The following is a 22,938-nucleotide window of genomic DNA, read 5'->3' as shown; positions in this document are numbered from 1 at the left end:
CATACATATATTGAAACAAACGTCACTTGAGCCTTAAGACCCACTAACATATAAGAATAATTATTAAATTGTTTGTCACATTTTGCGTTGCTCAGCTGTTGAAATTTACACAATTCTATTTTTTTATCTATGCCTTTGCTCACCTTGACTAGCGCTTGTTATAGCAGACGTTGCTTTTTTGACGTTACGACTAGAACTGAGCGTCAAGCGAATTGACGCGTCGACGCTCGACGCTCCAAATCGTTTTTTATCAACACACAGCGACACTGTTGGCTAACCGTACTACATATAATATCTAACTACATATGCATATATAGATATTTGTAGACAGATAACGCCAGCACGAATGTTAAGTTTGCAATAAATACACTTGACTTGCATTCAATTGGAATATATTTATTTTTAATTTTTAAAAATAATAAATCGAATTTTAAAAATGTAGTTTACAAATAAAAATAAAGTGCAAACAGTTTTGAAACGAGCAAATTTTAAAAAAATCTTATAGCTAAACAAGAATATATATGAGTATCATTTGTTATTTATTTTATTATTATCAAAAAATGTTAGTAGCAAAATTTTAGTTGCTGGCATTGAATTTTAATACTTGAATTTTGCGTTTTCTATGCCAAAAGAACTAACAGCAGATACATGTGTGTGTGGGTGTTGGTGTGTGTGTGTGTGAAAGGAACTGCTTTTTGCACGCTTTAACTGTTAATATATAGTATAGGTATCGATTTTGTTAGCAAAAGTCCAACCTAAGCAATTCTCTTGAAATTTTTATAAATGCCAGAAAAATTTCAAAAATTACCCAAAGCAGTTGGCAAAATAAAACAAAGCACATAACATAAGTGATTAGTAAGTCTATTAATTTAGTTAAAGTTAGATTAATTCGTTGATTCGTCGCTGCTGCTGCTGCAAATTTATTTTCTATCCTTGCCATGGCGTTCCCTTTGATGTTTCGTTGCTGCAATTGTCGTTGTGGTCAGGCTATGAACATGATGTTGCGGCTGTGCGCCAACATGATGCTTGCCACTGCCACTGCTATGATGCTGATGCTGATGATGATGGTGATGACCGTTCAGTGTGCTTTTACCGTGTCTGTGAAATAAATAGAGTAAAAGCTTTTAATACAAAGTTGCAATCAATTTTTTTATAGCTACAATTCAATTTATACATTTGCTTATAGTTTATATCAGACTGTACTACGTGCCAGCTCCAGTTGCTAATTGGCTACATAGAATAAATATAAATATATATATATAGTAGAGTAGAACGAGCGAGTATGTTGATGTTTGGGTTTGCAGCTTGCGCTTCCAATTGCATTTGATGAGCAACATGTTCATAGTCAGTTGAGTTTAGTTTCCAAACTAGAGAGAGTGCTACTTAGAGAGTTATTAATTATTAGAGAGTCATGCAAACAAAAGTTAAACAATACAAAGTGTGCTAAAGTGAAATATATAAAGTTGTCTAGAGCTTAGTGAAAATTAAATAGAAATAACTACGAAAATGTTTAGAAAATTGTTGACAAACTTTTTAAACTTGTTTTGCTACTTGAAACGTGCTGTGGTTTCTTTTTAGCTGCAGCTAATTTATGCGAGGAATGCCATAGAAATATTTGGATATTTAGATTTAATAGAAAATAGAAAAATTTGCGAATTATTGTTTTTAAATTATTTGATTATTGCAAATGTACATTTATATATATATAAATATATAATATCGTAATAATTATGTTTAGAAATTGAATTGCGAATTATAAATCGTTTAGTTTCCAACTATAATTTAATTAAAATTTAGCAGCTTTGGTTTGAGTTTAAATTCAAAATTCTATGGCAACTCAGCATACGTTAAGTTAAATAATTTTGTAAGTTATTAAGTTATAATTTATTAATTTATTATTGATAGTTAGACTAGTCTACAGTCTTGTATAAATTGCGCCCAACATGCTCCACTAATTAAATCGAAAAAAATATAAATTTTGTATTCGCTTACGCTGTGAAAAGTAAAAACAGAACCATAAGTGTTTTGTGCTTGATTTTGTATTGGATTTGTGTGTTGATCTGCGCGTTGGCTCCATTAAAAATATATATTTTAGTATTAGTAGCATTTTGAAGGAATAACCTGGTTAGGCATTGAGGCTGCTCGAAAGTCGTTTTGTAAATTTTTGTGTTTGTTCGTTTGGCGTGCAAGTCAAAATAAAAAAAACCCAAAAAATTATAAAAAAAAAGGGGCGTGCAAGGGAAGTTAACGTGAGAGAAGTAGCTTGTGCTTGTGACGAGATCCATCCAGTGCGACTTATGGTATATTTGGTTTATTGCTCTCTTGCTCTCGACTCCAGCGCTGAACTATGAACATGTGCAAATGCCAAAGGGCTGATGCGTTGAGACGCTGCTGCGCACCTGACGCATGCGCAAACGCTTGGGCCAGCTGCCTAGGCCGCCGCTGCCGCCGCCGCCGCCAGCAGCGGGCGCTGTAGCGCCAAAGAGCTGCGCATGCTCATTAATCAAATTATGCTGATAGGGACGCAATTTGCTGGCGCCTCTGGCGCTGGGCGCTGCATATAGCAAATAATTATCATAGACATGACTGACGCTGGAGTTGCGCTTGGCGGCCAAGTAAGGCAAGAAGGCAAAGCTGGAGCTGGTCGATTGGGTGCTCTTGCGCGGCTGCAGCGCGGGCTTGCAGCGTAGCGTTGACTGATTCGAGTAGCTGGGCGGTATCATTTGCAGCTGCGTGCGATACTCGTAGGCGTTGGCAGTGGGCGTGGTCGTTGTTTGTATGGGCACGGGTATTAATGATCTTTGACGCTTGCGACGCGGCGGTGGCAGCGGTATGGGCGGCGGTGTGGGCGCAATTGTTGCTGCGCTCTCATCAATGCTTGCATAGTCGGCTTCGTCGTTGGTTTGTGTATTGGCTAAATTCGTTACGTATACGTACGTCAGTTCGTTGTGCGGTGTTGTTGTTGTTGTTGCTGTTGTAGGTGCAGCTGTTGTTACTTTGTGTGTTGTTGTTGCTTTTAATGCTGATTTAGCTGCTGTTGTTGTTGCTGTTGTTGTGGATTTTCTGTGTGCCGCTGTTGTTGTTGTTGCTGCTGCTGTTGTTGTGTCATGATGATGGCGACTGCTTTTGCTTGATCTATGACTTTGTGGCTGCTGCTGCTGCTGCTGCTCATTGTGTCTGGAGCGACTGGAGTGACCTGTGTTTGTTGTGTGTATAAAATATAATGAGCTCTTGTCTTTAACATTTGCTTAATAGTGTAAGTAACAAAATCCAATCGCTGATATTTTTAGACTAACTATAGCAATATATACTGTGTGTGTGTGTGTGCTTAAATTTATGTATGTGGTGTCAATTTTATATTTATGTAGTGTAGCTTGGGAATGAAATTCGTTGAGCAGCTTTGAAAAATACTTGGGAACTATTATATACAATTTGTATTGCATACTTTTTAGCGTCGAGCTCAAATTTGTCTCAAAGAGCTGCTTGCTCAATAATAAGTAATAATAAGTAAATATATATGTTATATATCTTAACTATATTTATGGCAGCTTGTTTTAATTATATTTATTTATTAAATGCCAACTTCAGTCATAAAAAGTCAACGCTAGCAGCTTGAAATTGAATTAATAAAAAATAAATCAGAATTTATATATAAATATTTGTAGTGCATATAAATTAGCACAGATTTGCTATAAAACTTTTAGTAACTAATTTCAAGCTCAATTTCATTCCCTTTTAACTGATTGTGTTTGTGTTTGGTGCCAAGAAAAGTGCCGCAGTGGGCGTGACTGCCCCCGTGGAGTGCAGCTTAGTAATTGTCATGATCTCTTAGTGGGCTCTGCCCTTATGGAGTGCAGCTTAGTAATTGTCATGATCTCTTAGTTCTAGCTAACCTAAAGCGCTTGCGCAGCCGAAGCGGCTGGGTGGCACCCATTATAAGCAGCCCCAAAACAAAAAGCTCTGCAAAGCAATTTTAAGATTATGAAACTTGGTAGGCAATAGAACAATCACTTGGGAAATACAGTTATGCACATAAAGCAATGGACTACTTACCACGTGAGCGTGTAAGCTCATCCCGATGCTTTTCACTGCCGCGAGATCGCTCACGCTCCCGCTCGCGTTCGCTGTTGCGATGTGCGCTGCTGCGCGTGCGACTCTCCTCGCTGGGAATGCGCGCTGAACGCACCAGGCGACTGGAGCTGGAGCTAGCTGTGGGCTCCTTGTCTCTGTGGCTGTGGCTGCGACTGTGATGCTGCTGCTGCTGCTGCGACGATGATGTTGACGTCACGTGTGCGCTGCTGCTGCGCGCTTTGCTGCTCTGACGCACTGCGCTGCGTTGCTCTGTGGACTCATGACGCGATTTCTCACGCTTGGGCGTGCGTAGGCGCAAACGCTCCACGCGCTGCTTGCTGTGCTGCTCGTCAGAGGAGCCGCCGCCTTGGGGCATCGACTCACGCGAGCTGGAGCGCGAACGATCGCGTGGACAGCATTCAATCGAGGACTGCGAGGAGCTGCGCGCACGCGTGGGCGAAGGTGTCGATTGCCTGGAATTGCGACGCGCCTCCGAGGCGAATGTGCCACGTGCCACAGCCAGCGGCTTGCCGTCGCCATTGTAGGCCTTCACTTTCTCATCGATGGTCGCCAGTGGTTTGTTGCTGCGGCGCTGCAGCGAGAAAGAGCGTCGGCGCTGATCCTTGAAGGCGGCCTCATCGGAGAGTGCCTGTAAGCAAAGCGTGTGGAGTTAAAGAATTAATTTTTCTAATAAAATTAACATAAAATTTGTAACATTTTTTTATAAGCTCATTTTGCATATTAATTTAAACTTAACTAGTACGAGCCGTTAACAGATAAAAATAGCAAACATTTAAAAGAACTGACATATTTAAGCAATAACGAAATAAATTAATGAATTAAAGTTAAAACGTTTTCAATAAAAAAAAATAGCAACGAAATTCAGATTCATAATACAGAACTTTTTACTGATTTTCTTATTTTTTAAAGCTTTGGGTTAGCTTCCCAAAAGTTAATCTACATTGCCCTCAATGTAAATTTCAAATTATTTCAAATTTTCAATAACAAGCATATAAGTTTCTCAATATAATTCAAATAAGTGTTAAAGCGCATTAAATTAATTAAATTAATCATGATAATCATTAATTTGATAGTCGTGCTATAAGTTAAGGCAGAAATATTAAAAAAATTCTAAAAAAATAAGCAATGCATTGCTAAATATTACAAAATTAATTTTCGTTCTTAAGAGTTTCATATCTATAGCAATTTTACATTTAATTCTGTTGTCTAGCGTAATTTTAAATATGCTGCCACAGTCAGCAATAAACTTATTAGTTTAATTAAATTATTATTATATTATTATACGAATATTACAATTATTTCAATGAAATTGATTGCTCAACTTTTTCTTAACCCACCTTTGTCTGCATTAGCATGGCGTTCATCTCGCTTCAGGATACTTGCGCATCGCGCTGCAGAATCCTGTCTGCGCTCGTTTTAAGGCGGCAAACGCGCCTTTTTCGCGGGCATGGGGGGGCCGACTTGACGCGAATGTGTCGTCAGCTCGTGGCAATGTTCGCATAGCAATGTCGTTTAGCTGCGTCGCTGCTGCATCAAATCTTTCATCCCTTGCTTCTTGGACTGTGGCCTAAAGTAAATCGGGTCGATACGTTTAATTAGTTGCCACTTGGTTTAGTCGTTTGTGGTTGCTGCCTTGGTTCACTCGTTGTGGCTCAGCTTGCTGCGCGTGGGCAGCGTGCGTCTGGGATTGGTGGGCGTGGCTTTGAGCCGAGTAGGCTGCGGACTGCTTGGAGCGCCGTTCTGCACGCCAAAATAGGAAAGCTCATGCTCGCGTAATTTGCGCGCGCCGCGTGCTTCCTTCACAATCTTCAAGGACTCGCTGCCAGAGTCGTCGGCGGTGTCTGTGGACAGCTGCGTCTGCAATGGTTGCACCAGCAGCGTACGTGGCTTGGCAATGGGCACCAGCTGACCAATGCGTAGAGTAGGGGGCGTTGGCTTGGGCTTCTGCAGTTTGGGCGCATGCAGAGCAATGTTCATCACATTGGACTTGGGCAGATCTGCAAGAAAAGATGAAAGTTAAGTATTAAGCTAAGTCAGAGCTAATTGCTAAATTATTAACAAATTCATTTGTAGTAAATTTCAATATTCAAGTAGTGGCAAAAATGTAAAAAAAGCAAAGCGAAGCGAACTTAATAAATATGATTTGTTTATGAGTAGCAACAAATTGCTTTTAATGCATAAATGTATAATAAACAAAATGTATATTAAAATCATAGATTTACTCAATGTTGTTATATGTCAAGAATTTGCTATATATAATAAATAAGCAAAATGTAAAGCTGTTGAAATTAAAACTAGCCAAGTCGACGTTGCAAATACTTTCAAAAATTTTAAAACTAAACTTTGCTGGCGTTGCTTGCTCCATTGTCAGTTGATAAAGTAAATTTCAGCAGAAAACATAACAAAGCTAAAAATAGTTTGTTAAACTGAATTTCAATTATAAATAAATCAAGCACGAAAAATAGGTAAACTCTAATATTTTTATATAGTGCAAATCGCTTAATTTAAAGTTAAATTCTCAGCTAATTATGGATGATTTTTCAATGCGTGTGCAGTGCTGCACTCGCTTGCTGAAGGCTTTTAGACGTTTCCGTCGTCCGGCTACGGCCAAACAGATTAGTTCGCGTCTGGCCAAACTGCTGGACATGGACGAGCGGCTGATGACCAAACTGGTGCGCGATTTACTGTCTGAGGCCGTAGCGAAGGGAGCCCTGGGGCTACATGTGGATTCAAACACTCAGCGCTACTATTGCCCAGGCATCGAGCGGGCCAATAAGCAGCTGGTGCGTGAGTTTCTCCAATGCCGTGCCACAATGCCGAGTCTGCAGCGTCTGGAGCAGGCGCTGTTCTTGAAGGGTTTCTACTGACTGTAGCGGAAATAGAATAAAGGTGGCAAGCTTGTTGGCTTAGCCAAAGCAACTGCTAGTTGCTCTTTAACTGTAGCATCTCTCTCTCTCTCTCTTTCTCTATTTCTCTTTCTACTTTTCTGTATATTGCGTTGCTTGAACTTGTGAACTCTTGTCAGCAACAATTTCATGAGAAAGTTGCAACTTTCGTGTCTTTTCCAAGTCTAAACTAGCTAATGTTATTCGATAGATATATCGATAGTAGCGTTTTCTTATAGTTAAAAGGAAGGCAAATCCAACTTATATTAATAATATTAATTATATATTAAAAAGCTGCTAAATTTCAATGAACATTGCTAGTGAATCAAATTTTTGAAAATTATGAAATTAAAATTTGAAAATAATTGTAATGATTTCATAATAAAAATATTCCTAAACTTATTCATTAAATAAGGGAAATATTACTGCAATTTCAATATAAAGATAATGCGAGCTTACTCTTAATAACAGTTACTAATACACTAATATCTACTCCTGCTTAGGCTCAACTAAAGCTTCGCTACCTACAGTAAACTCCTCTAATTGCCCTTGTGGAATTTTTACCTGCGCGCTGCAGCGTCTGCTCTTGCGCCTCGATTCTCCAGATGGTGCGCTTGGCCTTGAGCCGACTCCAGCTGCTGGAGTACTCGCTGCCCTTGAGCGCCACCACTTCCTCGGGCGAGCAGCTGCACTGTGTGCCGCCGCCGCTGTCCTCGCTCTCCCTAAAGTAACGCTTGACCTCCTCATCGGCGCTATCCTCTTCCTGCTCGGCAGCATCGTAAAGTCGTCGCAGCTGTGTCAGCTGCTGACTCACAGGAATTTGAGTATTGCCCAGCAGCTTGAGGCGTGGCGGCGCCAGCGGCGTGCGCGGCAGCGAATCGTAGAGCGTGCTGCCAAACAAATCGCTCGACGTTATGGATGTGGTGGAGGTGCTCGAGGCACGTCGCGTGCTCTGCTCCTGGTAGCTATGGGAGCGCAGCATGGGTGTGGGCACCACTATGGTGGGCTGGATGAGGGCGGACTCGATTGAAGCTATGCTCAGACGTCGCATGGCCTCATCGAATTCGCTGGCCGAGCGCATCGTTTTCATGATGAGCGTGGTGGACTTGAGTCCCTCGTCGAGGATGCGCTGGTGAGTGCGCAAATCCTGCAGCAGCAGCTGCTGTGCGCTGCTGCGACGACGACAATATACCGAAGAACCTGCCATAAGGACGAGGTGGAAAATGTGCGAAAAAAAAAAAACAAATGTTTGTTGGTGGCTTTTTGATTTTGGATTTTGGTTTTTGGTGGCGGGCAGTTGGGTTAGCAAACAGACTTATTATGATTGAAATTACATTTCTTTATTAAGTTAATAATTTATTTAAAATGTTTGTTTTAAAATTACTTTAAAATTTGTTAAAAAATAATTAAATGTTTTAATAAAACAGTTTGTTATACATTTTTGTAAGTTAGCTTCAAATTTTATGCATACAAATTAATTTCAATCATCATAGCTTTTTTTTTTGTTGCCAATTAAAATTTTGAAAAATTATTTAGCAAATGTTAATTAAAACTTGTTTCGACAGCTGTCAATTGTTAAATGTTAGCATTTAAATTGTTGCTTAGCGTTAATTAGTGGGGCTTAGTGTAGAGTCAGAAGCAGAAGCGACATGCATTACGAGTTTCGAGATTCGAGTTTCAAGTATATGGAGTAATCGAGTATATCAAGTCTAAGACTAATTGGAGAGACAAGTAGAGGAGTTTACACAATAACAACAACAACAATAATAGTAACAACAACAACGCAAGATAAATAAATACAAGATACTTAACAAAAAGTAACGTTAATTTTATAGTTTATAGTTTATTAACCAACCTGTTTCGGTCCATTCCTCGTTACCCAGGCTCACATTGATTTTCGTCGAGTAACCATTACCAGCTGGTGATGCTTGCTGTGCTGCTGCTGGTTGTTGCTGCTGACGCTGCTCACAATACGCACACGCTCTGCTACCGATTTGATGCTGATTGGCGAGTCGCCAGTAGCTGCAAGTTACCAGTGTAAATCAAAAATTAAGTAAGTCACAAATTGCGCAAGTGCTTTAATCACAAAAGTTGCTTAATTTATTTGCTAGCTAGCCGAATTTGAACTATATGTGTAGTGTATTTATTATATTTATTTATTATGTTGCAAAAGTGAACTATAAGTAGTTGTGAGTAATATATTTCGCTTAAAAGTAAAATTCTTATAGCTTGTGCCAATCAATTTGCCTTCTTTCATTATGATTTAATTTATACAGCTACAATTAATTATATTCACATTTTAATTTGAGCAATACTTTTATTTATTTATTACATTTAAAAATTTTTTAAGAACGTTAAGCGAATTCTACGAATTTTAAGCTATTTGTTTGAATTTTTCAACAGCAACTAAAGCCAAAGTCAAATTAAATATTTAAGTAGCTCTATTCATAAGTTCATAAGTAATTTTGAATTATTTGTTAACATCATTTTAAATTGCAGTTTCTTCTACCAAGATATTAAATTATTTTTGCAAATTATTCGTAATATTTATAAAATGCTCACATCAAATATTTATGCTTAGAAAATCTATCTATGCAATTCTTATTATAAACAATGCTGCATTTAAAAACGTCGTCATAAGAGTTCAAGCTTGGTAAGTTATTTGATTGCATACTTTAATAACAAACAAATCTTGATGTTAATTTTGGACAACTTTCAGACTTATCGATAGCTTATGTATTTAATTTAAATAAATTCTAAGTAAAAAGCTGTGGCAAACAGACAATTAAAAAATTCATTTTAATGCCACTGGAATTTTAATAATTGTTTTCTTATAAATAATTGAACACTAATGTGTGATTAAATTTGAATTAATTGTAATAAAAAATATATGAAATCTTTTGGCAGCACTCACCACTTTCACGACTGTGCGGACTCTGCTCACGCTCACTCTTCATGGTAGCGGGCACACTCCAGAGAGCATCGGCGCTTTCAATATTCTCACCCAAGTGATAAGGCTTGGGCTTCACTGGTTTGTTCTTCAATATGCCGCGTATGTGAGCGAGCTCATCGGTTTCATTATCCGTTGTGTCCACACCGCTTGTGGAGGTGTAGCTATGTCTGGAAGTGGACTCCAGTAGACTGAAGCGCGGCTCTAGCGCAGGCTGTGGCGTAGCTGTAACCACTGTGACTTGAGTGGCAGCCGCTGGCTGAGTGACCAGCTCTGGTGGCTCCATAAGCGTTGCTCTATAGGCAACAGTGCTGGTGGCAATGGTTTGACGTCGATTGGGCTCAGTACCAAAGCTGCTGCTGCTGCTGTTGCTGGAGCTGCTGCTCGAGACGCTGGCTGACTTGACCAGACTCTGCAGCGGACCGCTGGCTGTGCGTCGGCGTCGGCGAAAGTTTTGCGTGGGCGGCGGTTTGCCATCGGTTTCAACTATATTGACACGCCCCGATTCGGCGGCAAAGTGCACCTCAGTTTTGCAGAATTCGACGCGCTTTTGTGCGCTGCTGCGCTGCAGTTGACTGGGCGTGGCCGCAGCGCTGCCATTGACTTGCACCTGCGAAGTTTTGCGTATATCGCGCCAAGTTTCTTCGACAGCAATCGAGTGACGCTTGCTTAGCTCGCTGTCCACTGGAGCGGACTGCTCGCTGCTCTGCTGGCGTCCAAAGTGTATGACGGTGGCATTGCTGGCAGCACTGGGCGACCAGCTGCCCAGCTGCTCACCCGAGCGACCCAAGCCGCTGTCGGTGGAGGCGTCAACGCGAAAAATGCTGCGATTTTCAGGTGGCGACATTTTCTCAAATCCATAAGATTTGCGTCTCAAGTGCCAATCGCTGGCGGATTCTTTAACACGCGCCTGACGCGTTTCCAAGCTGTGCGTATTGTGTACAGCGCGAAAGGCGCTGGGCGTGGCAGCAACTGTTGCTGTTGCTGCTGCTGCTGCTGCTGCTGGCGGCGACGGCGGCGTTTGCAGCGCTAGAAAGTCGTCCTTGTATTAAACCTTTCGTCTGAAAGGTTTCTTAAGCTTGCCGCGTATTTCCTGCAGCGATTCGGCGGTCAAAAATGTGCTGCGCTTAGCTACGGGCGGCTTGGCTGCTGTTGCGTTCAGTATGTTGTCAATGGCTACCAAATCCACTTGATTGTTGCGCATTGCTGTGTTCAGCCTGCGGCCGTTTTCCAGCTCTGCGCGCATGCGCGCCACGCTCACGCTGCTGTTGGGCAGCTCCAGTGGGCGTGGCCTGGCTCTGTTGCTTGCCTTATGATAGTCCTGCGATTGAAAACTGCGACGCAGCTGACTGACGCGCTGCCACTCGCCGGGCTCAGCGTCCTGCTCTGGCTGCTGCTGCTGCTGCAGAAATTCGTTGCTGAGATCGTCTGTGGAAATGCTGCGCGCGCGTTGCAAGCTGCTGCTGAAGCTGGCGGGCAGCGGCGGCGCGTATACCGATTGGGATACTTGCTGGCGTCGCTGATGTCGTGCGCTGAGTCTGCAAAGCGCAAATGTTTCAAATAAAAACAGCAACAAAATTTCAATAGCAAACGCACTTACCGCAAATCATCATCGTCGTCATCGTCGTTGTCGTTGTCGTTGTTGTCATGCCGGAAACTTTCCAAATCACGACGCTGCGTTGGCGTTGCCGTCGCAGCTACGTCAGCAGCAGCAGCAGCAGCAGCAGTTTCAGCTGTGGCGCCGCCCACGCTGCGCTGCTTGTTGTTGCTGTTGTTGTTGTTGTTTTTCTTGCCATATATGTCAGCTTGCTTGCTCCAAGTTGTTGTTGTTGCTGCTGCTGATGATGTTGCTGCTGCTGCCGTCTGTCCAACAATTGCATGTAGGCTTATTTTGCCCGCTCGACTGTGGGTGTTGCCAGCTGTGCCTGTTGCCGTTTTGCCACCGTCTGCAGTTGACAAATCTTATGCCAGCTGTTGCTGCTTTGACTGGAAATACTCGAACTGCTTTTCTGTAAATGGCAAACAAAAGCGCAGAATGAACGCATTATTATTAAAGCTTAAGCTGTTTTGTACTCTATAGTGGGTGCACACTGTCTCGAAACACTTTAGTTCTTTAATTTCGTACTCAGCACGGATTTCCGTATTGTTAGCGCCCAAATTGATCGATGCTCGTTTGAGCTGTCACTTGTTTAAGCTGAAGCTAAGTCGTTAATTTAGCAACAACAAATTTATATAACTAAATTAAATATTGTTTAGGTAAGCAATTTTTCGAAATAATAATTCAATATAATGATAAAATGTATATAAACTTTTATTCTAATATATGCGCAAATAATTCAAAATTAAAGTTATTTAAATTTTCAATATTTTTTTAACTTAATGAATATAAAAAAATGCGCATGCCATAAAAGCGTTAAGAACATAATACATATTATTATATTATACCAAATATATTTCAAAATTGTTGTTGCTAATTATTGTGCGAAATCATTAATAATGTTAAAATAGTATTTAAATAATTTAAAGAAAAAGATTATTAATGTAATAATTAATATTAAGTATTATATAGTTCTTCCAAATTGCTATTAATCAACTAAACTATTTCAATTCAGTTATTATTAAACAGCATTTGTTTAAATTATATGCAAAAAGCTTCAATATGAACTTACAACATTATATAAAGAAATATATTTATATAAAAATAATTTAAAATATTTACGCACAAGCAAACACAAACAAAATATAAATATATGCTATTAATATTAAAACAATAAAATAACTTCAAAGATATTTAGCAGATTTCAATAAAATTCTAATAAATATGCAATTTCTAAAGTAGGAATCCTATGCAAATAAATAAGCTTTGTTTTGACCAACTTTATTACAAACTGTGTACACAAATTAAATAAATTTCATAAGCATTTAATATGCAAATTCTCAACTTAAATTGTCTGCTGTTTGAAATCTTTAGAAAACGCTATCTAATTGTCTACGCCGCTGATCCCCTAAATAGACAAATAGAAATTTATGTGCTAAGATTGATGAGTCTAGCCATTTAGCTAGTGGGGGCGTTGAGCTTGGCTCGAGTGTGGTGTCACTTTGGCTACCCAATAATTAAGCACAAAATACATTTTAGATTTTCTTTGATGATGAGCCAAGCGGCAGGCGAGCCAAAACGATTTCCTTAGCAGTCTTGACCCAAATGTTTGGCTTGCCAAAATATAATTTTGATTGTAGCCACACAATAAACATAAAAATGTATTTTTTTGTAAGCTTAAGAGTAAAGCTTAATGGAGGTTGGCTATTAAAAATGTTTGACTGTTGCCAGGCATTAGAATTGAATTGGCAACGTGTTTGGTAATGTGATAAAGTTGTTAAACTTTTTAAATTGGAAATTAAATGGCTTTTTAAAAAACTTGAATTTTATTGTAGAGAAATTTTTGAAAGTGAATTGGAATTTCTTATATGTTTTAATCCTTTAAATAATAATAATGTTTAACTTATAAGACATTTGCCTAGTTAACCTTTTTGCTTTTCATGATTTCCGCAATAAAATTTCTCTTTTTTGCGAAGCGCACCTATCCCGGTCACATCTGCCCATGGGTCTCCGGGACTTGCAAGCTTACCCTACACAAAAAAATTGAGAAAAACCAAAGCAAGCTGCAGATAAATGAAAAGCAAACATCGCAACATGCTAATGAGCCGGCGCACAAGTGAAATGAAAAATTACAAAGCCAAAGTTGGCAACTGCTGTTGCTACTGCTGCTGCTGCTGCTGCTGCTGCCACAGTTTGCGGCAAGTCTCGGATGGGGTTTGGATCGGAGGGTGGGCGTTGTGCACAACTTACCATTAGATTGCTCAATTTCAAGCTGGGCGCTGTATCGGGTAACAAATTGTGTCTGACTTTGTGCAAATGAGCGACGTCGTCAGCCTGGTCTTGGTCGTCCGTCTGGCCATTAATCACAACAAAGTCAACATGATCGTCAACAAGCTGGCGACTCGCTGGCAAGCTCTCAACATAATCATCATTGACAATGGCGACGCCAGCATCGCTATCGCTATCACTAACATCATCATCGTCATTGCTCAACTCGCAAATGTCTAAGCTCTGTGGCTTTGACTGCGACTGCAATTTAGCCCAGCACCCAGCTATGGGCGTGGCTGTGGCGGTGGCAGTGGTGGAGGTGGAGGAGGAGGACCAACGTGAGGTGGATGATGTCTTTTGTACTGTCTGTGTGCGTATCACCTGCATTTGGCCATTGGCGGTGCGCAGCACCTCCAACTGTTTACGCTTTGTTTGCTGTGTGCCATTTGGTTGTGAGATATTTTGGGAATCGGATATCTGGAATATAGTATGGAATATATAGGTGGAGTGAGTGTGGGAATTGAGTGTGTGTGTGTCTTGTTTGGATATATGTTTAGTATAGTTTACAAGTTTAGTAGGTTGTACTAGGCTAGGCAAATACTTTTAGCTATTACTTATATCAAATGAAAGCGCAGACAATATTTGAACCAGAACCCAACCAATAACACTAGGCAACAAGTTTTTTAGACCTAAAAGATTATTTTTATGATATTAAGCATTAAAATGCATTTTTAAAACAATTGTACATGCCTCAATTTAATTCACAGAATTTGTTTAAATATTTTTGAACTAATCTTGCAGATAATTCAACGCTTTGAATTAAATCTTAGCTATCAAAGCTTTGATACTATTTTGATGAGATTGAAATGAAAGATATTGCAATAAGTTTATTTGGACTAATTGACATTTTAGCTGATTGCCCATAAAGTTGAACGTTAATATTTTTGTAATTTAAAACAAACCTTGTTTAAAAATGGGCACTAAATATGTTTTATAAATATTTGTAACACTTACTTTAACAACTATAAATAATCGGGCGATAAAAATTGTATGACAAGCGATGAAAAATTAAAAGAATTATTTTTAAATGCTGTCATGGTAAATTCTTTTCATTTTAAAGCGCCCAAAATTGTACAAAAAATCAAATTCAAGGCTATTTCTTTTTAACAACAACAATAAATAAAAACTAACAGCACTTGAGCTCTATTAAAAAGCGTCAAATTACATATGCTAAGTGCAACAGACTCAAGCGCTTGTGTCCAAGCTGCTGCACGTTGCAAGTTTATTAGGTGTGTCCAATGGCAGCGACCACTTAAGTAGTTGTTTGTGTGTGTGATGTGTGTGTGTGCCACTTGCACATCAACGTGTCTTGTCTTTTGTGATGTGTCTGTAGTGCCCTTTCTCAGCTGTGGCAGCTGGCCACGCAGCACGCGCGTTAGACACAAATCAAAATCAAACGGCACTGCACCCTTTTGGCCACAATTAAGAAATTCGTTGTTTGGATCGTGCCATAAACAATAAGCTTGCATGCATATGAGAGATCGATTGTGGCAATCGATTAGGCTATTGATTTATAGCATTGGCATATTTGTTAGGGTTCAGTTCATGCCAATGGCCAAAGCAAATGCATTCGCAATGCTCCACTTCCAAGCAAATGCACAACAGCAACAAAATAATAACAACAACAGCAACAACAACAACTTTTGGCTGAGTCAATGGCATATAAAATTTGATTACAACAACGACAACAACAGATCTCAAGAACAAAAATGACTGTTGGTTTTTTTTGTGGGTTGAGTCATAGCTAGTTTTATGGTAAATTAATGAATAAATAAATAATATGCATATGCAAAACATCTTGTTTGAGATGCCAAGTGTGCTGCTGAATATTTTTAAATATTTAAGTGAGCAATAAAAAACTAAAACATACATAGCCGTGGCTCAGTTTGGTTTTGCCATAAAAGAATTTAAATAATAATTTAGCTTAAGCTGTAAACTAAATAAAAAATACAAAAGATGCAAGCTTTGTTTTATTTTTAAGTAATTAAATTTGTTGCTTGTCATAAAAGAATTTAAATAATAATTTAGCTAAACTAAAAATACAAAAGATGCAAGCTCTGATTTAATTTAACAAATTCGTTTTTAATTATGCTATGCGTATTTTTCTAACATTTACTATTCTATATGCTACAGCTTATAGATATATATAAACTGCTGTTTATTTTTATAGTATACTGAGCCATTCATTGCATATCGCTTAACCTTTGTGGCATTGTCAATTTATTGACTGAGCTTTTAGTTGTTTTGCAGCTTGGAGTTGGTCAGCTGCAGCCGCAGGCCAATTGTAAAATGCATAGCAATTTCGATTTCGGGCTCCCTTAAGTCACACTCATCCTTGAGCCACGACCAAGGGTATGCGCTGGGATATATCTCAGCAATTGTGTTTGCCAGTCATAAATTATAAGCAAAGTTTCAAACCCTTGCGGCTATGCACGTTCGTTCTTGCACATTTTGCTGAGTTTCTCACGCCAAAGACGCCAGAGAACAGACGAACGGACGAACGAACAGGCAGAGGACCAAACAAGCCAGCCAGTCAAGACTTGTCTTAAAGCTGCTTTTGGCCATGTATTACATTTTTCTTGGCTCGTTGTTAGCTTTTTATTTTGTGTAATGTGTGTCTATCGTTGACCTCTATTTGCTGCAATGTGTAGGCTGCGAGTTTGTGGCCTGATTCTGGCTTAGCCAAAGCTAATTAAGCTGTATCTGCATATATATATATATATATATATGTAAGCTTAGCATGAACAATCAGTGCATCCGTGTCATGATCTCGAACTCGTAGCCCCTATGCAGCTGAAAAAATTGAATAATGCTGCTGGCTCTGGCTCTGGCTTTGGCTTTGGCTTCAAAGTCAAGTTGAAGGTTCAACGAAATGCGGCAGCTGCAAAATGTGCCGCGCAGTCGCGTCTTTGCGCATATATAACAAGTGAGCAAAAGTCGTGATGATGTTGCAGACAATCTGCAAGCTGCTGCACTCCCCACCGATATGGCCTATGCCAAAATATTTTGTTTTCCAAGCCCCCATGCTTTAAACGAATTTAATGATGCTTACAGTCCCCACAGTCATCGTCATCGTCGTCGTCTTCATGCCTGTCTGTGCCCATAAGATTGAATGTCTATCTATGCTACTTTGGTCCATCTGTCTCCTCGTCTACCTGTCCGCCTGTCTGTCTGTCCGTCTGTCTGTCTGCCTTGTCCTGCCCTGCCATATGCTTCAGTGTCTGCATGGATTTCGCCTTTTCTGGCGGCAACAACTCGCACTGATCGCACCGCATAGACATGCCAAAGCGTTGACTCTTTTTATTTTTAGCTGGCACTGACTTTGACTGCACAGTGGTAACAAATGCTCAAAAAAAAAAAAATGTATAGAATTTTAAGCAAATTTAAATTTGCATTAAAAATATGTATGAAAAATATATAAGCGAGTCAGATTTTAGTTATATTATTCCGAAAATGAATTTTCAATAAATAAGATTAAAATATCCTGAGGTCAATTAGCACAAATTAAAAAGAGCCTATGGAATTAATTATGAAGAATTTGTAGCAGAAATGAAAGCTTTAAGTACTTAAATTTTTTTAGAGTAATTTGAAATCATTGCTCTGACACTTTTATAAAAAATTTGAATGCAATCTTAAGAATACATTTATAACAATTGAAATTATAACAAAATTATTTGAAAATAAATTCTACAAAATAAAAATAAATATACACTAGCAAGTAAGTAACTTTAACAATTTCTAAATTTGCTTTTCAATTGCAAATTGACTTTAACAATAATTTGGTTCGTCCAATGAAAACTTTAATTTCACTGATTTGAATTCATTGCTCTCGACTCTCGACACTTTTGCACCACTGTAACTTGTGCTGCATTTTAAATTGCTTTTTCTGCCTAACTATGGCCATTTTGTTTGGCTTTCGCAAGTTGGGTTTGTGCCTTTTGCCTGTGTGCGCGCCTCTTAAACGCTAATAATATACATTTTTATATGCATTATTTCTGTCACGATCTCGTTGGCTTTATATCTCTATATAAGCGAGCGCATGCGCGCGCTTATAAATCATACGGCACTGTCCCCCCCCCACCGCAGGCCCCTTGCCCTAACTAATAGTTGAACTATGTTTTCATGGCCATGTGTTGCTGATGCTGCTGCTGGGGCAGGAAACTATCAGCTGCGGCGCTTTTGGTTAATTGAGGCAAGACACGTCAGTTGACATCCTCAATTAGTTTGTGTGGCATTTGCAAGTTGCAAGCAGCAAGCGGTAGCCACACACTCGTCTCATCTCGTCTCGTCTCTATAGCTGGCAGCCATGCAACATTGTTGGCAACCTAGTGACCTACAAAAGACATCTTTGCCAGCAGCGCTTTTACCGTTAGCGTCTTGCCACATGCGGCATGTTGTTGTTGCTGCTGCTGCTGCTGCTGCTGCTGCTGCGGGCCCCGCGGTGATTGCAACTTGGCCAAAAATAATTCAAATCCAAATGCCGCAAAATGCTGTAAAATGTAAATTGAGTGCAGTTGTTGTTCTTGTCTGTGTGTGCAACAATCCATAATGTTAATGAAGCAACTGCAGCATGTTGTTGCTGTTGCTGTTGCTGCTGTTGTTGTTTGTCTAACGGTGCTTGGCTGCAACTGCGCCCTGCCACAAATCAAAGATCGCTCGCAATTGAATTTTTATTGCGGCTCTTGCTGTTGCTTCGGTGTCGGCAACTTTGCCTTTGACTTTGTCGGCAAACAGACACAGCGGGTTGCCTGTCATTGCTTCAAGTCCCATTCCCATTCCCAAGCCCGTGCCCCCTGCCCCTGCCCACAAGTCCATTGCTGCATCCCAAGCCAATCAACGCGCACTGCACTCCACTGATTGCCTGCTATCGGCCTTAGACAGACAAGTTCAAGCTCACATAATTGGCAAATTAAATAGCCATCAAAATAAACAGACAATTGCCAGCTAAGCGACAGTTATAAATATTAATTTGCAGGCTTGCACAGAATGTTAATAACAAATGCAATTTTATAATTGTTAAAGCAAATGCTTGGGGTCAGGAATTAAGAAGCAGACGGTTTAAGTTAATTCACCAAATTCACTGATAGATAGAATATGCTAATTAAGTAAATAAATGTAACATTGCTTAAGAATTTCAAATCAAAAACAATGAGCATTGAGCTTGATAAAGTCAACACATCAATAGAATGAAATAGCAAAAGCTCAAAGTTTAACAAAACAATTAATATGTCTCTTTACAATGCTATTGTTATTTATATAAAATCTAAAGCATTGCCTAAACTTGTCAAAGCTTTGTCAATTTAATTTGCTACTGAATGAAACAAACTAAAGTTCACGCACTTAAATGCAAAGCAAATGAATTAAGTAAATGCTTATTAATACAATATAAAACTATTTAAGCATTGAACAATTGAGTTAGTTAAGCTTGAAAACTGCTACAGAAACACACACAAAATGTTGCTTAAAGCAAAGATAATATTATATCTGTGGCTAAGCTTGACAGCAACACTAAGCTCCGCAGATGTAAGTGCTTAGTAAATATAAAAAAATAAAAATTAATATTTATATTAATTGCAGCACATCAGCAACGATAATAGCTTAAATGATATAGATGATCTGCTTGCTAGGCGTAGGATAATGGCACAAACTCGGGAAGACAATCTGGCTGAGATGAAAAAGCAAGTTCACGATTTATACCTGAATATGATGAAGCTTTATGATATTGTAGTTGTGAGCAAGCCAGACAGTTGCTTGGGTCAGCCAAGTGGTTTAAATGTAATTAAAGTGGCCAATAGCACGCCCTTCATAGTGAGCTGTGACTCCAGCCTTATCGACCAGGGCTGGACTGTTGTGCTGCGTCGCGTAAATGGCAAGGAAAACTTTGGTCGCAATTGGCTGCAGTATAGGGAAGGCTTTGGTGATCTAAGTTCAAACTTCTTCATAGGACTGGATAAGCTGCACTTGCTCACCCAATCGCAGCCACATGAGCTTTATATTTATATGCAAAATTTGCAAAATGAAACAAGTTATGCTCGTTATGATAATTTTCTAATTGGCAATGAAGATCAGCTATACGAAATACGTTCACTGAGCGCATTTAGAGGCAATGCAACTGATGCTTTGAAACAACATCGCTATATGAAGTTCTCAACCTTTGATGCAGACCATGATCTTAGCTCCGACAACTGTGCGCATGCAAATCTCTCGGGTTGGTGGTTCCGTAACTGCTACCATTGGTAAGTGCAGTAAGCGTAATTTTCCTAACTCTCAAATATTTATATGCAACTTACTAATTACAGCAATTTGAATGGCCTCAAGTGGGGCACTAGTCATTTAAAATTTGCACAAATGATGATCAGACCAAAGTTGGCCTAACCAGTTGAAAACTTGTTTCAAATAAACATTTGTTTTGTCAAAATATAAACAGTTTGAAAGTCGTTCTAAAGTCGCTGCTAAAGCTTCTGAATTAATTCTAAGTTAATGTGGAGCAATAATCTATGACAATTACTTCCTGTAGGAAGTAAAACTTTATGAATAAAGATACATTTTTGGCAACATTTTTAATAAATACAAATTGTATTATCATTTTCCAGCTATTATGAAATGCTAATACTATTGGTAAAATATTTATTCTAGTATATAGCTCAGTGGTAGAGCATTCGACTGCAGATCGGTTCAAGCCCGGGTGTCCCCTAGTATTTCTTTTTAGTACTTTTTAGTATTAACATGACTCATAAATAATAATAAATAAAGAATAGCAGAATAAACATTTCAAAAGCTGTTGGAAAGCAATAAATATAGGCAATAAATAAAGGGAAAATTGCACATTTATCAAATATTATATCTTTGAAAGATCATAGCGAATTTTTTAATGTTTTTGTTGCTTTTTCATTAAATACTTTAATTAACTTAAAATAACTAACATATATACTAGCTTTAATATGAATTTGAATTCTGTCTTTATTTTTTAATTTATTTTTTTTTTCTTAATTTCTTAAGCATACATTATTTTAAATTTTATTTTAATACTTGCTTCTTACGTTAATCAACTGCCCATGGAATTAAATACTACATAAATAACTTGAATTTAAGAAAGCATTGCAAAACTATTAAATTTATTTTGTAGCTCATAGAATTATGCGCTTATCTGTTGATGTAATTTAAATAATTGCCAAGAGTAGAACTAGCAGCGACTTGTGCAAATTTCTACAATTTCCAAGCCGCAATTTGTTGTTGAATTGCTATCAGCACTGCCAGCTGTATTGATCTGAAAGTCTGCATGGCTTTAGCTTTGGTTTTTGATGATGTCATACGATTGGCATTAAATTTTTTTAAGTGCTTTAGATCTGAAATTGTAATGCGTTCGTATTGAGTTGAGTTGAGTTGAGTTTCTTTTTGTTTTTGGAGCCGCAGAGCACTTGAGGCGTGAACTTGACTTGACCACACAGACGCACGAGTTTGTAGCTGAGATGGCACCAACAACAATAACAACAACAACAACAAAAATAATGAAAACAACGCTGCATGAGCAAGCACAAAAAATGCGAAAGAGTTTTTTGGAAATGTTGCCTGGGGTTTATGGCAGACGTCTGGCCATTATAATTAACCGACAAATTCTAGAGCAATCAATGAACAAAAGCTAAGACAAGTGAAATCTAAAAAGCTGAAACTGAAGCTGAAGCTGAAGAGTTTGCATTAATTATCAATGTGTGTGTGCGTGTGTGTGTGTGTGTCTTAGCCAAACACTTGGCAGCATTATCAAGTGCGCCATGGCCATGGCTAACAAGACGCATGCGTTTCGACTGGCAAATCGATTAATAAGTGGCACACACAAACTGTTGCTGTTGTGGCATCTGTTATCTTAACAATGTATCTTATAGAACGCTACGCGTTGCGTTGCGTGCGTTCAAACTGTTAATTATGTGGCCAGTGAGTTGAGTGAGTGAAGTTGGCCAAAAGCGATTGCAACAGTTAGAAATGTGTTTTTTTTTTTTTTTTGTTATCTGCTGACACACAAAAAGCTATCAAATGTTTTAGCCTCTAACGGCAACTCGCTGCCATCGATGGAATTTTTATGCGTGTTTTGCTTTTTGCAATTACTTTACATTTATTTATAAATTTAATTAGCAATTTTGCTCAATACACGCTTATTTATTATCAAGTTCAAGTTTAAATAGCAAAAAGCAATTAAAACCAGTTCTACATTGTCGGGGCCTGGGATGCTGCGCATTTTGCAGGGCTGTGCCCTCAATAGCTTGATAGCTAAATAAACTATTAACTGATTAAAATCGAAGCGCAACTACAACTGGCAATCAAGCTCCAATCAGTGTATGAGCTGCCCAACCCCAAATAAGCTCTAGCTGCACTAAATTAGTGGACGCCTCTCACTAGAGTTTGGTCCGTTTAGACTGGGAGCGTGCCTTTCAATTTTTCGTTTTCATTTTTATGCCCATTCGCACTTAAAACGTTTCAATGCATCGAGACTATTGTAAGCTAGGCATCAATCAGAGCTAACGCATAATACACGTAGAGAAATAGTTTAGTAAGTGCTGGATAAAAAGAGTGAAAGAGAGCACGAGCGCTGATTAGAGTAATAAAATAGCAAATAAATTAAACAGAGTTGAGCGAGTAATTGTCTGAGAGAACAATTACGAGAGTGAGAGATGATGATATAGTATACATATATGGAGAGATAAATGTAACGAGAGAGACAGAAGAGAGATATAGATTTGTATGCTAAGATATTAATTGAGATATGCTGAAGATCTCTACCCAGTCACAGTAGTCTGAGAGATTTGTATAGAGAGATAGTACAGATTATATCGCTTAGTGATAAAATAAGCGATAAGTTACACAGAGTTATACACTGAGAGAAAGATAAAGAGAGAGCAATAAGTATACATAGTAAATATATAGAGAAATATATATATATAGAAAAGACAGTGAGGCTAAAAGCGAGTGATAGAGATTTGTATGCCTAAATATATATAAAATATATATATGAAGTATTCTGAGAGATTATTATAAGGAGAGTGGATGGTCTTGGCAGCTAGAGCTTCCTACTTTAGTTACTATATTATTTTTGT

General features: G+C 38.8%; 2 protein-coding genes across 2 annotated transcripts in view; one reads left to right on the top strand and one right to left on the bottom strand.

The window, feature by feature from the left end:
• Nucleotides 1-511: 511 nt before the first annotated feature.
• Nucleotides 512-22,938, bottom strand: part of LOC108607835 — a 39,714-nt gene continuing 17,287 nt past the window's right edge. Inside the window, 11 exon segments of the mRNA XM_033294920.1 lie at nt 512-1,098; nt 2,938-3,196; nt 4,054-4,720; nt 5,710-6,089; nt 7,542-8,180; nt 8,812-8,946; nt 8,949-8,999; nt 9,892-11,465; nt 11,528-11,895; nt 11,898-11,936; nt 13,775-14,269. Of these exon segments, the coding sequence (XP_033150811.1) occupies nt 921-1,098; nt 2,938-3,196; nt 4,054-4,720; nt 5,710-6,089; nt 7,542-8,180; nt 8,812-8,946; nt 8,949-8,999; nt 9,892-11,465; nt 11,528-11,895; nt 11,898-11,936; nt 13,775-14,269 (4,785 nt within the window). The 3' untranslated portion in view covers nt 512-920.
• On the top strand, nt 6,472-7,034 carry LOC117135057. The gene is made up of 2 exons (XM_033294999.1): nt 6,472-6,557; nt 6,615-7,034. The coding sequence occupies exon 2, from the start codon at nt 6,621-6,623 to the stop codon at nt 6,957-6,959; it is 339 nt and encodes a 112-aa protein (XP_033150890.1). The 5' UTR covers nt 6,472-6,557; nt 6,615-6,620; the 3' UTR covers nt 6,960-7,034.

The sequence above is a fragment of the Drosophila busckii genome, chromosome 2L (genome assembly GCF_011750605.1).
Source record: "Drosophila busckii strain San Diego stock center, stock number 13000-0081.31 chromosome 2L, ASM1175060v1, whole genome shotgun sequence".
In the NCBI taxonomy this organism is placed as follows: domain Eukaryota; kingdom Metazoa; phylum Arthropoda; class Insecta; order Diptera; family Drosophilidae; genus Drosophila; species Drosophila busckii.
This window is presented reverse-complemented; position numbering and strand designations above follow the sequence as displayed.

Bases quoted from the DNA above. Each gene is read 5' to 3' on its own strand.
- LOC117135057 (XM_033294999.1), top strand. From the start codon at position 6,621: ATGGATGATTTTTCAATGCGTGTGCAGTGCTGCACTCGCTTGCTGAAG.